The 14,188-nt window shown below is 35.4% G+C and overlaps 1 protein-coding gene across 1 annotated transcript in view; it reads left to right on the top strand.

Annotated features, from left to right (window-relative positions):
- The window catches only part of LOC137395007 (uncharacterized), a 50,998-nt gene that overhangs the window by 23,351 nt on the left and 13,459 nt on the right, over window positions 1-14,188 (top strand). The window contains exons 9-18 of the mRNA XM_068081788.1: window positions 2,376-2,537; window positions 4,058-4,174; window positions 4,393-4,576; window positions 5,991-6,177; window positions 6,476-6,734; window positions 7,370-7,579; window positions 9,723-9,777; window positions 10,060-10,231; window positions 10,321-10,474; window positions 11,214-11,333. Coding sequence (XP_067937889.1) covers window positions 2,376-2,537; window positions 4,058-4,174; window positions 4,393-4,576; window positions 5,991-6,177; window positions 6,476-6,734; window positions 7,370-7,579; window positions 9,723-9,777; window positions 10,060-10,231; window positions 10,321-10,474; window positions 11,214-11,333 — 1,620 coding nt within the window. The remainder of the gene's footprint in view (window positions 1-2,375; window positions 2,538-4,057; window positions 4,175-4,392; window positions 4,577-5,990; window positions 6,178-6,475; window positions 6,735-7,369; window positions 7,580-9,722; window positions 9,778-10,059; window positions 10,232-10,320; window positions 10,475-11,213; window positions 11,334-14,188) is intronic.

Below are 14,188 nucleotides of genomic sequence, written 5' to 3' on the forward strand. Positions count from 1 at the left end.
TAAGTGAGTGAGTAAGTAAGTGAGTGAGTGAGTAAGTAAGTAAGTGAGTAAGTAAGTAAGTGAGTAAGTAAGTAAGTGAGTAAGTAAGTAAGTGAGTAAGTAAGTGAGTAAGTAAGTGAGTAAGTAAGTAAGTGAGTAAGTAAGTAAGTAAGTAAGTGAGTAAGTAAGTGAGTAAGTAAGTAAGTGAGTAAGTAAGTAAGTAACTGAGTAAGTAAGTGAGTAAGTAAGTAAGTGAGTAAGTAAGTGAGTAAGTAAGTAAGTGAGTAAGTAAGTAAGTGAGTAAGTAAGTAAGTAAGTAACTGAGTAAGTAAGTGAGTAAGTAAGTAAGTGAGTAAGTAAGTAAGTAAGTGAGTAAGTGAGTAAGTAAGTAAGTAAGTGAGTAAGTAAGTGAGTGAGTAAGTAAGTGAGTGAGTGAGTAAGTAAGTAAGTAAGTAAGTAAGTGAGTAAGTAAGTAAGTGAGTAAGTAAGTAAGTGAGTAAGTGAGTAAGTAAGTAAGTAAGTAAGTAAGTGAGTAAGTAAGTAAGTAAGTAAGTGAGTAAGTAAGTGAGTAAGTAAGTAAGTAAGTAACTGAGTAAGTAAGTGAGTAAGTGAGTAAGTAAGTAAGTGAGTAAGTAAGTAAGTAAGTAACTGAGTAAGTAAGTGAGTAAGTAAGTAAGTAAGTGAGTAAGTAAGTAAGTGAGTAAGTGAGTAAGTAAGTGAGTAAGTAAGTGAGTAAGTAAGTAAGTGAGTGAGTAAGTAAGTGAGTGAGTAAGTAAGTAAGTGAGTAAGTAAGTAAGTAAGTAAGTAAGTAAGTGAGTAAGTAAGTGAGTAAGTAAGTAAGTGAGTAAGTAAGTAAGTAACTGAGTAAGTAAGTAAGTAAGTGAGTAAGTAAGTAAGTGAGTAAGTAAGTAAGTAAGTGAGTAAGTAAGTAAGTGAGTAAGTAAGTAAGTAAGTAAGTGAGTAAGTAAGTGAGTAAGTAAGTAAGTAAGTAAGTGAGTAAGTAAGTGAGTGAGTAAGTAAGTAAGTGAGTAAGTAAGTGAGTAAGTAAGTAAGTAAGTGAGTGAGTAAGTAAGTGAGTAAGTAAGTAAGTAAGTGAGTAAGTAAGTGAGTGAGTAAGTAAGTAAGTGAGTAAGTAAGTGAGTAAGTAAGTAAGTGAGTAAGTAAGTAAGTAAGTGAGTAAGTAAGTAAGTAAGTGAGTAAGTAAGTAAGTGAGTAAGTGAGTAAGTAAGTAAGTGAGTAAGTAAGTAAGTAACTGAGTAAGTAAGTAAGTGAGTAAGTAAGTAAGTGAGTAAGTAAGTGAGTGAGTAAGTAAGTGAGTGAGTAAGTAAGTAAGTGAGTAAGTAAGTAAGTAAGTAAGTGAGTAAGTAAGTGAGTAAGTAAGTAAGTGAGTGAGTAAGTAAGTGAGTGAGTAAGTAAGTAAGTGAGTAAGTAAGTGAGTAAGTAAGTGAGTAAGTAAGTAAGTGAGTGAGTAAGTAAGTGAGTGAGTAAGTAAGTAAGTGAGTAAGTAAGTAAGTGAGTAAGTAAGTGAGTGAGTAAGTAAGTGAGTGAGTAAGTAAGTAAGTGAGTAAGTAAGTAAGTAAGTAAGTGAGTAAGTAAGTGAGTAAGTAAGTAAGTGAGTGAGTGAGTAAGTAAGTGAGTGAGTAAGTAAGTGAGTGAGTAAGTCAGTAAGTGAGTAAGTAAGTAAGTGAGTAAGTAAGTGAGTGAGTAAGTAAGTGAGTGAGTAAGTAAGTAAGTGAGTAAGTAAGTAAGTAAGTAAGTAAGTGAGTAAGTAAGTGAGTAAGTAAGTAAGTGAGTGAGTAAGTAAGTAAGTGAGTAAGTAAGTGAGTAAGTAAGTAAGTGAGTAAGTAAGTAAGTGAGTAAGTGAGTGAGTAAGAGGTTGCATGTTAATAGCAGTGAAACTGGCATCACAATAGTAAAACTGATAACAGATAATTTTAGACTGAAGATTATTTTGAGAGTGTTTTGATAAAGCTATAGAAATTTTATACGGAAATCAAACACTGATTGGAAACTCTGTGGTTAGGTACCAATAAGCAGGTCGGGTGTTGATGGAGAACCTCAACCTTCAGGTTTGTCAAGAATCTTTGCCGTGCTATCAGTTCTTCCCATATTTATTGACAGAAACATAATTTATAGAATTGTAGTCAGATGCACTGCATGAGTTCTTTTCTTATTCTGCCTTTCACTATTCATTCAAGCCTGCTGACAATTCATAGCTGCCGTAAGACTTGGTAGTTATTGATTTATTTATTATGTGTACTCTAGGCTCTGAAAATGTTTCTTGTCGACCGCTGTGATTCAGAGTAGGTAGACATGATATAACTTCGCATTATAACGCTTTTCATAAAATCAGATTGTGACATATCTTTATCATAACAATTGTACGTCATTTTTAGAATCTGGAAATGGAGTGAGAGGAGGCGCTGCTGTTTATGTCCTGGCAGAGATAGGTCAAGAAAAGCAGCTAGACGTGAATCACGAAGCATTTATGGGCTACGAAGAGCCAATACCACTGACTAGCAGCTCGAGTTTGGCCCTTGTACGGCTCCTTGTCAAAGGTGAGTGGATAATTTGTTTTATGTTGATCCAAAACTAGATATCATACCTAGTAATATGGGTTGGTGCCTGTTGAGTGCTATCATTTGGTTTTTAAATATGCATGATAGGGTTAGTAGTATCTACTATACATGGAAGAATGTACTGATTGAAATTTATACCTCAAACATAAAGATATAATATATACAAACTATAGATGCAAACTTTACATATAATATAAGTTCCTTTGTGTAACTTGACTAAATTGAAGTTTTAGCCATTTAGTTGAGATTGTTTCTAACTTGCATAAAGTTCACCAAACTGTGGTAGCCACTTTTTTATGATTACCTGCAGACTGATAGCATATGGCCATATCTCATGTAATATTTTATATATCATATATCTATATAAATATATTTTTGTAACACCGAACGTCTGTCGACAGACTTTCAGTATGTCCAGCTATTACAGCTATTAAAATCTTGAATTAAATTTTCACATTTTAATAGATTTGAACTCACGGTGATCGCAACCACAAGTTTTCAATCGACGCGCTCTACCACTGAGCTAGACAAGGTGTATTGATCAAAGACATCATCACATACCATATAACGTATGCACACCCTGAATGACGTATTATTTAAAACTATTGAGTGTAAGGTTCAATTGCTAAATCACGGTGAAGGTCAATATTATTCACAGGGACACTTGTATTATCTCGAGTAGGAATGGCTTCTGCCATTTTCACACCCAAAATGAACCATTACTTGAAAGTCTATTAACTCTATGAAACATGATGCTTTTTCACGTTTTGATGAACTTCTATTTCCAGTTTTTCGTAAGGTTCAATTGCTAAATCGCGGTGAAGGTCATGACTTTTCAAGCGGACAATTGTCTTATCTCATGTAAGAATGGCCTCTACATTTTCTCACTGTTCGGTCGTCAAAGACAGTCCAATATCCCATTTTTGCATTTGTCCTAGTGTCGAGAGGTAACAGTGTCAATGTATTTAAAGTTTTGATGAATAGCCTATTCTGGAACAGCAGGCCTAACCTTTTTTACACATGCACGCACACACGTTTCCATGCACGAGCTGTTATTATTAACTCAACATTCAGAATTTTTATTTTGTTTTCTCAGTTTGTACTAATTGTATCATTACTAACTAAGTATTATTACTGAATCAGCTTTTATTGTAGCAAAACAGACTTAATTTAGCTATTACTTACTAACCACCTTACATTTACTTTAAAAACCTTAAATAGTTTTTTTTCTAATATATTTGACCCGCACGAAGCATTTTCCTCATGGTATGGAACTTGAAAGTTACAGTTGTTTGCCAAAGTTTAAAAACCTTTACAGTTGTCTTTATTTTCTCTTTTAATTTATTTCAACTACACAAAACACTTCTCTCATGATATGTAGTTTGAAAGTTAGAATGGCAAATTTTGTTATATGTTAAATACAAATCAATTTTTTATTCAAAGAATTTTTGTCTATTCAGGCAACGCCGGGTATTACAGCTAGTACATTTATATTGTAGATGGTGAGGATATAGGCAGTGATGATATTCTAGTTAGTAACCCATTTAAGGAGACGTGGGTTACCTCCCCCCTTACCAAATATGGCCGACTTGTAAAAACTGGCAATCAAGCCACAGGTAAAAACATATAAATTTATTAACAGCTTTCAAATAAGGAACAGCTGTGTTTTTATAGGATTGTCTGCTCTTTGTAGGGTTGCCTGTTCTTTGTAGGATCTTCTGCTTTTCTTTTTAAAGGTTGCCCGCCTTTCTTCCTTGAAAAATCATCTTCTTTTTAAAAGATTTTCTGTTCCTTTTTTATTTAACTTTTTTCTATATTTTTTTTTAATTTTTAGTTCCACATCGTCCTAGAGCGGTAGGATTATTTGAAGACGAAGATTACATCTATTTCTTTTTGCGAGAGGTAGAATGGGAGGCTATGATGCAACCTGAATATTCTGTGAATAGATACCATTTTCTTTGGAAGTCTTATGATCGGACAATATCTTACCCTTGGGAGAAGGAGATATCCGAGGAGGAGTAAGTTCTTTCATCTAACATATTATTTATATTATTGAATTGAAGCGTATATCTGTTCTTGCTTAATAATGCTATGAAATTAAAATGTTTATTCGCTGTTACCCCCATTGATAAAAATAGCAGAAAACTATTATTAGAAAAATAATAACTTGCTCCAAGTTTAGCTAATGCATGAATGGTGGGTCTTCATTCTTTCACTTTCACATCGCTTGATGGCTCTGATCTAGTATTTCATATAACAAAATGCGTATGTGAATTGATGGCAATACTCTCTCTGTGCTAAGTTTGTCCTAAGTCATCTTGACTTTGGCTGTATCAATGCATGTTTAACAAGTTGCCACTTGATTTGTGTTTGAATTGAGAGCTTTTATACTGATTTACCAGTTCACAATTTTTAGCTCACAATTTTAAAGTGAGTTTTTAAATCAACTATTTAAACTGCAGCCATTACGAACAGGACAAAAACCTATATAAATTTTTCTAACGACCTCAGTAGGGCACTAAAAACCCTTTTCTATTGTTAGTCTCTAACTTATTGTTAGAAACAGTTTAGTAGGAACTAACTGTGATACCCGGCGTCGCCCGGGTACTAAAAATCAGCTTATAAACCGTGAGAAGTAATGAGAATTGCCTGCCACTTGCTATTAGCCTGGCAGGTTGCCAATGGAAATTTCAAGGAAATTAACTAATGACAATCACTTAGTTACGCAATCACCCTGCGTGGTATGCAAATCCATTGGGTATGTGCTCTCATATATTGACCTATAATATTGGCGCAGTACAAACTCAATCTCTGTGGCCTACTGGGTAGGACGTCGGACAGGTGAACGGCAGGGTCCGAGATCGAATCTTCTTCGGTATAGATTCTTTGTTCTAAGATTTTAATAGCTATAGCTGAAATGCATACGCACATACAGCATGCTTTGAGAAATATATACGTATATACATGTACTAGCTGCGTTACATGGAGTTGCCTGAGTATTAAAAATCAGCTTACATGTATAAACATTGAGAAGTAATGAGAGTTGCCTGCCTTTTGCTGTTAGCCTGGCAGATTGCCATTAGAAAATTTAAGTAAGCTAACTAATGGCAATCACCCTTGGAGGTATGCAAAGCCGATGGATATTTGCTCCCATGAAATGACTTATATCGGCAAGGTGTGAACTCATTCTCCGTGGCCAATTGAGTAGGGTGTCGAGCTGGCAAATGGTATGGTCTGAGATCAAATCATCTTCGGTACAGATTCTTTATTCCAAGTTTTTAATAGCTATCGCTAGAATGCATACATACGGACATACTTTGAGAAATATATAGATAGATTATTAAAAAAGAGACTGAATGACTAACTGAAAAACGGCTGTTTAATTTGTAATTTTTGGAGTTGTCTTCTCAATCAAAACATTTTTATCTACAGGAGCAATATTGGTCAGTTTGAAAGGTCAGATCCTGAGATGTACTTCAGATATTCATTTTATACGGAGTTGGAATTCTCACAAGTTAAAAAGTTCCGAAATACACATGTCTATGAACCTCGAATGGAGGCTTTCAAACACGGATGGAAGAATTCTAAGATTACATCAAGGGTTGGCCGAGTTTGTAAGGTATATTGACATTTGTGCTCCTACTTGACTCTGTTTCTGCTAGTACAGAGTTTGTTGGCTTTGTACCTTCTTAAAATATCTTATCCAAACAAGAAATATTAGCATGACTCAGCTGTTCACCCGTTACACCTGTCATATTGTGAGCTTGTAACTCGCTGTAATCTTTAAAAATGATAATAACCTATAGTAATGTGTGTAATGGTTATTATTATTTATCGGAATGATAAGAAAGAATAACAGCCATTTTTGGATTATTTTAAAAATTGATGCAGTTTTTTGGTTACTTGTCGATCCGCAGAATGATGCTGGTCTACCACTTGGTGTACAAGACGCTAGCGTATTCAACTTGGATAACAAGCTGTCACTATCCGCTTTTCAAAGCTTTTTAAAGACAAAACTGACATGTGAGGTGAAGGTCAATGCAGTGCCACGAAGTTGGAGGCAGAGAAAGGACATGTTTAATTTCCTAATTGAATACCTAATAGAACAACGCAATATCTGTTCAGGCAGCCCATGCGTTACAGGTCTGTGCTCATCTAACTACAACGCCAGCGGTGGTGAGTTACCCTTTCTACACTTCATCTGTAAACTGTATTGTTTATGTCTGTGTACCTTATCGTCTGTGTACCTTATCATCTGTGTACCTTATCATCTGTGTACCTTATCATCTGTGTACCTTATCGTCTGTGCACCTTATCGTCTGTGTACCTTATCGTCCGTGTACCTTATCGTCCGTGTACCTTATCATCCGTGTACCTTATCATCCGTGTACCTTATCGTCCGTGTACCTTATCGTCCGTGTACCTTATCGTCCGTGTACCTTATCGTCCGTGTACCTTATCGTCCGTGTACCTTATCGTCCGTGTACCTTATCGTCCGTGTACCTTATCGTCCGTGTACCTTATCGTCCGTGTACCTTATCGTCCGTGTACCTTATCGTCTGCAGCACCTTATCGTCTGTGTACCTTATCGTCTGTGTACCTTATCGTCTGTGTACCTTATCGTCTGTGTACCTTATCGTCTGCAGCACCTTATCGTGTGCAGCAGGGCAGGAATGTAAATGGACTGTAATAGAACGGCAAATATGATTTATGGTTTGCACCGCTCTACTTTGAGATCAACAGGTTCTTGTATTCTATCATATTCACCAAAAGGCTCTTTTTATATTTACACGTGGTTACTTTTGTTTCAGAGCCGGAAAAAGGAATTTACTGTGACAGGAATTTGAAGGGTCGCGATGTGTCCTTCCGTGCCTTTCTCGACTACACCATTAGCCATCTGGATTTTATCAACCCAACCGGACTGTTTCAACAAACTGTTGGTGGCTTTTCTCAGTATCACTGGGCGTATGAAAAGGAATTTGCTACCTTTTCTTCTGTATCCTATGAATATACAGAGCTACGTAAGTATGAAATCTTCTAAAAGCATTTCGGTCAAATGTACTTTCACATTTTTCACCAGATAAAACATCAAGCCACCCCCGTACAGTCAAACCAGTACACTCGAAATTGAGTGGAGATCGACCTCAAAGGCTAAAACTGTCGTAAAGTAGAGAGAATATTTACACAAGACTATATTGAGTTTGGTTTCATATGTTTGATTCAGTTCATAGCTCAAAAGCAACAAATTTCTTAATAAGTAGACCTACAACAGGTACAGCAGGTAATTAAATGTCACTGAAAGAATGCATGACATAAGAATGTGTGAAAAACCAAATTTGTCCGAAAGGAATCTGAAGTAATGATTAATAAAAAAGTGATCATTGTTATTTTATCTTAGAGACACCTTAGAGACACCTTAGAGACACCTTAGAGACACCTTAGAGACACCTTAGAGACACCTTAGAGACACCTTAGAGACACCTTAGAGACACCTTAGAGACACCTTAGAGACACCTTAGAGACACCTTAGAGACACCTTAGAGACACCTTAGAGACACCTTAGAGACACCTTAGAGACACCTTAGAGACACCTTAGAGACACCTTAGAGACACCTTAGAGACACCTTAGAGACACCTTAGAGACACCTTAGAGACACCTTAGAGACACCTTAGAGACACCTTAGAGACACCTTAGAGACACCTTAGAGACACCTTAGAGACACCTTAGAGACACCTTAGAGACACCTTAGAGACACCTTAGAGACACCTTAGAGACACCTTAGAGACACCTTAGAGACACCTTAGAGACACCTTAGAGACACCTTAGAGGCACCTTAGAGACACCTTAGAGGCACTTTAGAGGCACCTTAGAGACACTGGAGACATCTTGGAGACACCTTGGAAACACCTTGGAAACACCTTAGAGGCACTGTTATGTTCCTGTGTAAATAATAACACAAGATGTGGTTTATTCACTCTCATAGTATGTATTGCATTAACATGTAGAGACAACAAGGAAAGTATAACAGTAATAAATGTTACCTGTATGAATAATAACACAAGATGTGGTTTATTCACTCTCATAGTATGTATTGCACTGTTGCCTTCCAGACCTAGTTTATATAACCATTAGCTATGATTACCTATTTGATAAATAGCTAAACAAAAGCATAACTTGTTTTAAATTATTTAGCTATAGTAGAATAGATAGCGCAAAGTTAGCTTGATTTAAGCTTTATGATGGCAATCTAACAGGCACCTTAGAGATACCTTAGAGACACCTTAGAGACACCTTAGAGACACTTTGGAGACATTTTGGAGACACTTTGAAGACACCTTAGAAACACCTTGGAATCACCTTAGAGGCACCTTAGAGACACCTTAGAGACAACTTAGATACCGCTTAGCGAGACACCCAAATGCAAGTGCAGAATCAGCAATAGCACCTGAGTTCTGAGTCAGACATAGTGATAGAGTGATTGAGATACATGACGTGACCTACTTTTATTTAGACCACCTAAATTTTAAACCGAATCAACTTATATCATTATTTTTTTATATTTTTACTCCTAGCATTTTTAATTTTTGTAAGCATCTTTTCTTTTATTTTATTACGATTCAAAAAATTTGGAATGTTATATGTTTAAAATTACTTCTGATGGAGACTGAAATATTTTTTAAATTTTACATTGCATGTTATAAAACTCTTATGTTAAGGCAATCATAACTAGAGGTTTGATTATTCATCAGCGCTATCAACTCACTGAATATGTATTTTCGTATTCAACATATTACTAACAGATAAATGACTGCGTTATACCTTTCAAACTGCTTTAGAAAACAATTTGTTTTGACGATTTGTAACGCGCATATAAACGATAAAATATATCATCACTTTATCATGTGACCGACCCAACTATTCTACGTAAAGCTCAGAAAATTTAAAACAAGACACTCTTTGTGACGAGTACGCTAACATGTTCAGTTCAGAAATGATCAGTTAACTTGACTATAGAATAGTTTATAATATACAAAACTTGGCTAATAATAACTTTTCTTATCGAACAATATATAAAGGCTTCAGTGGAAGATATTATAGTCTTAAACGCAGTTACTTTGTTTGGTGACAACTGGTGTGTAATCAAGCAATCATTCTGTTTTCAGAGGACATGTACAAGATTGGAGATATTATTTATGGCATCTTCTCAAGTCCACACAGGTTAGCTTATTCACGGGAGTGGCTGAACTTTATAGGGATTAAATTCTTCCAACTCTACTAATATTTTACTAATAACTAATATTATTGTAAGTGTGAATCAGTCAAGTGACTGCCTCAAGCTGAGAGTATCAGAAACCTTATAATATAAGTATAGGCCTTTTTGTGCAGCTAGTATAAAACTACTTCTTATCAACTTCATGGCTTTCTTTCTGCATAAAGTCGGAGTCACAATGAAACCAGTGATATAAAAACAAAATGAAACCAGTGATATAACTTCTGTAGTGATTCTGTGAGTCCACATTCTGCATTGCCGAAGGGCTCAGCTGTCTGTCAGTTCAACATGGATGACATCAAGGAAGCCTTCAACGGTCCTTTCAAGAAAAGGCTAAACAATGCATGGCGGCCCTATGATCCACGTATTGAAGGAACGCCTGTATCTCCCAGCCCCTACATGGTAGGCAGCAGATATGGTTTAGAAAAGATAATTTGATGAACTTGTACAGAATGGATGCATTTACATAGATATTTTATTGGCTGTGTTAGTGTGGAGATGATCCCATAAGGCCTAAAGCGGAGGAAGTCATGGAGATGGAGATAGAGTTCACTGATGAGACATTACCTCTAGAGTTGGAGCTGAGTAATTTTGATATGCGAGGGAAATCCAGTCGTCTCAACTTCTTTGAGAAAGACGTAGAAGGTGATATATATGACATCATTTATCAGTTCTGTTGATGCTGGCTAAGTGATCAGCAAGTGCATAAAGCCAAATCAACAATATATATCAGTACATGTCAACACAATCAAAACTTATCAAATTATACTAATCAATATTTATCAATACATATGAATACTTATCAATCAATAAATTTAAAAATATTACAGTAATATTTTCATTACTATATTAATATAAAACATCACACTCTTAACAATATATTGGAAAAAAGGGACACTGCTTAGAAATGTTCATCTTAACACTATGATTTCAATTATTAGCTGGTCTGTTATGTTCCAGTGTTTGAACTACGGTTCAATTACATTGAGTTGTATGTTGTATTTTCGTATTGCTTGACTAACAAGGCTTAGAGCCTTGTTTCATCTGTACACATATTTTTGTTTTGGCAGTTTGTAAAATAGTATTACTGGTTACTACTTTTATAATTATAACCAGCACGCGTTTTGAGTCAAGGTAATAAACCTAAAATATTTTTGTGTGAAGACTTTATCTTTGGAAGATACTAGAAGTACATGTTGTCTGCTTTAAGGTGAATAGGTGATGGTGTCAGTTTCTTGCTGTATATTTCGTGATCGAAGATCAATTAAAATCTTATGTTAAATAATCATATAAGATTTGATATCTCACCTCCTACTTAAATCAGCACTGATCAAACTTTCATACATGAAAGTAATTATGATGACCTTGACCCTTATGATTGCAGGATCAAGAACGATGTGGAACAGCGTCTCCGCAGAGCCTATCTTTACGAGTCTCGAAAGTCAGTATGAGAAAATACAAGTGGAAAAGGTGGAAGATGTGACTCTACTCTATTTGGCGACGAGTGAGTGACAATATTGAATCCTTGTTTAGTTGCCAGAGTAACAACCTGTAAACCTTGTTTAGTTGCCAGAGTAACAACCTGTAAACCTTGTTTAGTTGCCAGAGTAACAACCTGTAAACCTTGTTTTTCGGAACACTTCACCATAAGTCTCTTTTAGCCTGACTTTTATGAGATGCTTTATTCATATGTATCTTTGTATATCCATCTTTATCATACTAGACATTCCCCTGTCATACAGCTCCCCGACCAAAGTGATAATGGGAAAAAGAAAGGATACTGATGGTTGAGAAATGCAATATTAGCAGTCCAATGGCACTGCAGTGCAATAGGATAACTGCACTGGTAGCTGTAATGTACTGGGTGTGGGTGTTATTATATACAACAAACAGCAATAATGAAAGGAAAAAATTATATGTTTATATCTCTCCTCCTGCAATAGGAGAAATGCAATATTGGCCAATATTAGAAGTAAAATGCACTGATATTATTAAAATAACCAATATTATTAATATAGTAATACAGTAATAATAGAAAACCAATGCACAATTTTGTTTACATTTCAAAACGTCATAGCTAGCAATATCCAGAAGTTGTGATATTTATATAGATTTTTAGAAAATCTATTTAAAAAAGTGTTTGGTCATGACAAACAGCAATAACGAAAGGAAAAGATTATACGTTTATATCTCTCCCCCTGCAATAGGAGAAATGAAATATTAGAAGTAAAATGCACTGATATTATTAGAATAACCAATATTACTAACATAGTAATACAGTAATAAGAGAAAACCAATGAACAATTTTGTTTACATTTCAAAATGTCATAGCTAACAATATCAAGAAGTTGTGGTATTATATAGATGTTTAGAAAATCTATTTAACAAAACTATTTACAAAAAATAATAACAGTAACATATCACCCATCAACGATGTTGTTAGTGTGACTATTACACTTCAATAGTCATCCAAACTTATAATTAAATATTTTAATAGTCTCATAAGAATCGTTAAAAAATATATCATCGTCATTTCCTTTACTTTCACTGTTTTGGACATCAGTTAGAATACCAAAGTACTCAAAAGTCTTCAAAATGTCAGTTAGTTTGAAATCGGCAAAAAGGAAACGATTTCTGTACTTCTACATTAATTACAGAAACCTTCGGCAATTCGACAATGCTACAGACTGGTGAAATGTGCACGTTATTTTTTCGTGAAATGCGCACGACTTAATGATTCTATTCTCTGTCGCTCGGCGTTTCAATTGCCGGTCTTAATTTTGATAAAAGTAAGGCTTAGCAAGTTTTAATAACGATTTTCGGCCAAATAAATCTGTCTATTTGTGTATAATCCGTTCAGATGGGTAAGTTTTAAAAATATGTCGACACTTTTCAAAGACTTGGTAATATATTTAAATAAGTTTAAATGTGTTTTGTATCGTTAATATACTTTAACGACTCTACAAAAAAATGGTTAAATTTGTTGATGAGATTTTGATGCAAGGGTTTTCGACGTTGTTGATGAATAATTTTCGTAAGTTGTGTGCACATGCATTTATCATAAACACTCTCAAACTTCGCCCCGCTCGTTTGGTCGTGGGATTATAAATCACAGTCTTTGCCTATCTCTATTCCTGCTGTTTCTGCTGTCGCATTCTTCCACATGACCAAACATATCAAGCTAACAGATTCAGGATACATTATAATATTGGGATGTTAGCTCTTATCATGCTTGATTACTGTTGAACAGCGAGAGATGTTCATGATTGAGTGGAGTTGTTTTATCATACATAAAAATAATATCATTTGAGGGAAAAAAATTCTATCGCGGCTAATTAAAAAGCTTCAAGCGACGCCTGATTGGCTGTAGCCATTAAAATCGCTGTACTACACAGATATTATAGATATTATGAAGTATATAGATGTTTCCCGTCTATATACATACATAGATACATACATACATACATACATAGATACATACATACATACATACATACATACATACATACATACATACATACATACATACATACATACATACATACACACACACATACATACACACACACATACATACACACACACATACATACACACACACATACATACACACACACATACATACACACACACATACATACACACACACATACATACACACACACATACATACACACACACATACATACACACACACATACATACACACACACATACATACATACACACGCACATACACACGCACATGCATACGTACATCATACATACATACACACATACATACACACACACATACATACGTACACACATACATACGTACATCATACATCATACATACGTACATCATACATACGTACATCATACATCATACATACGTACATACGTACGTACATACGTACGTACATCATACATACGTACATACGTATGTACATATGTACGTACATCATACATACGTACATACGTACGTACATATGTACGTACATCATACATACGTACATACGTACGTACATACGTACGTACATACGTACGTACATACATACGTACATACATACGTACATACATACGTACATACATGCATGCATGCGTACATATGTACATACGTACATACATACGTACGTACGTACGTGCGTACGTACATACGTACGTACGTATGTGCGTACGTGCGTACGTGCGTACGTGCGTACGTGCATACGTGCATATGTACATACATACATACGTACATACATACGTACGTACGTGCGTACGTACATACGTACGTACGTACGTGCGTACGTGCGTACGTGCGTACGTGCGTACGTGCGTACGTGCATACGTGCATATGTACATACATACATACGTACATACGTACGTACGTACATA

Source organism: Watersipora subatra, chromosome 4, assembly GCF_963576615.1.
Source record: "Watersipora subatra chromosome 4, tzWatSuba1.1, whole genome shotgun sequence".
In the NCBI taxonomy this organism is placed as follows: Eukaryota; Metazoa; Bryozoa; class Gymnolaemata; order Cheilostomatida; family Watersiporidae; genus Watersipora; species Watersipora subatra.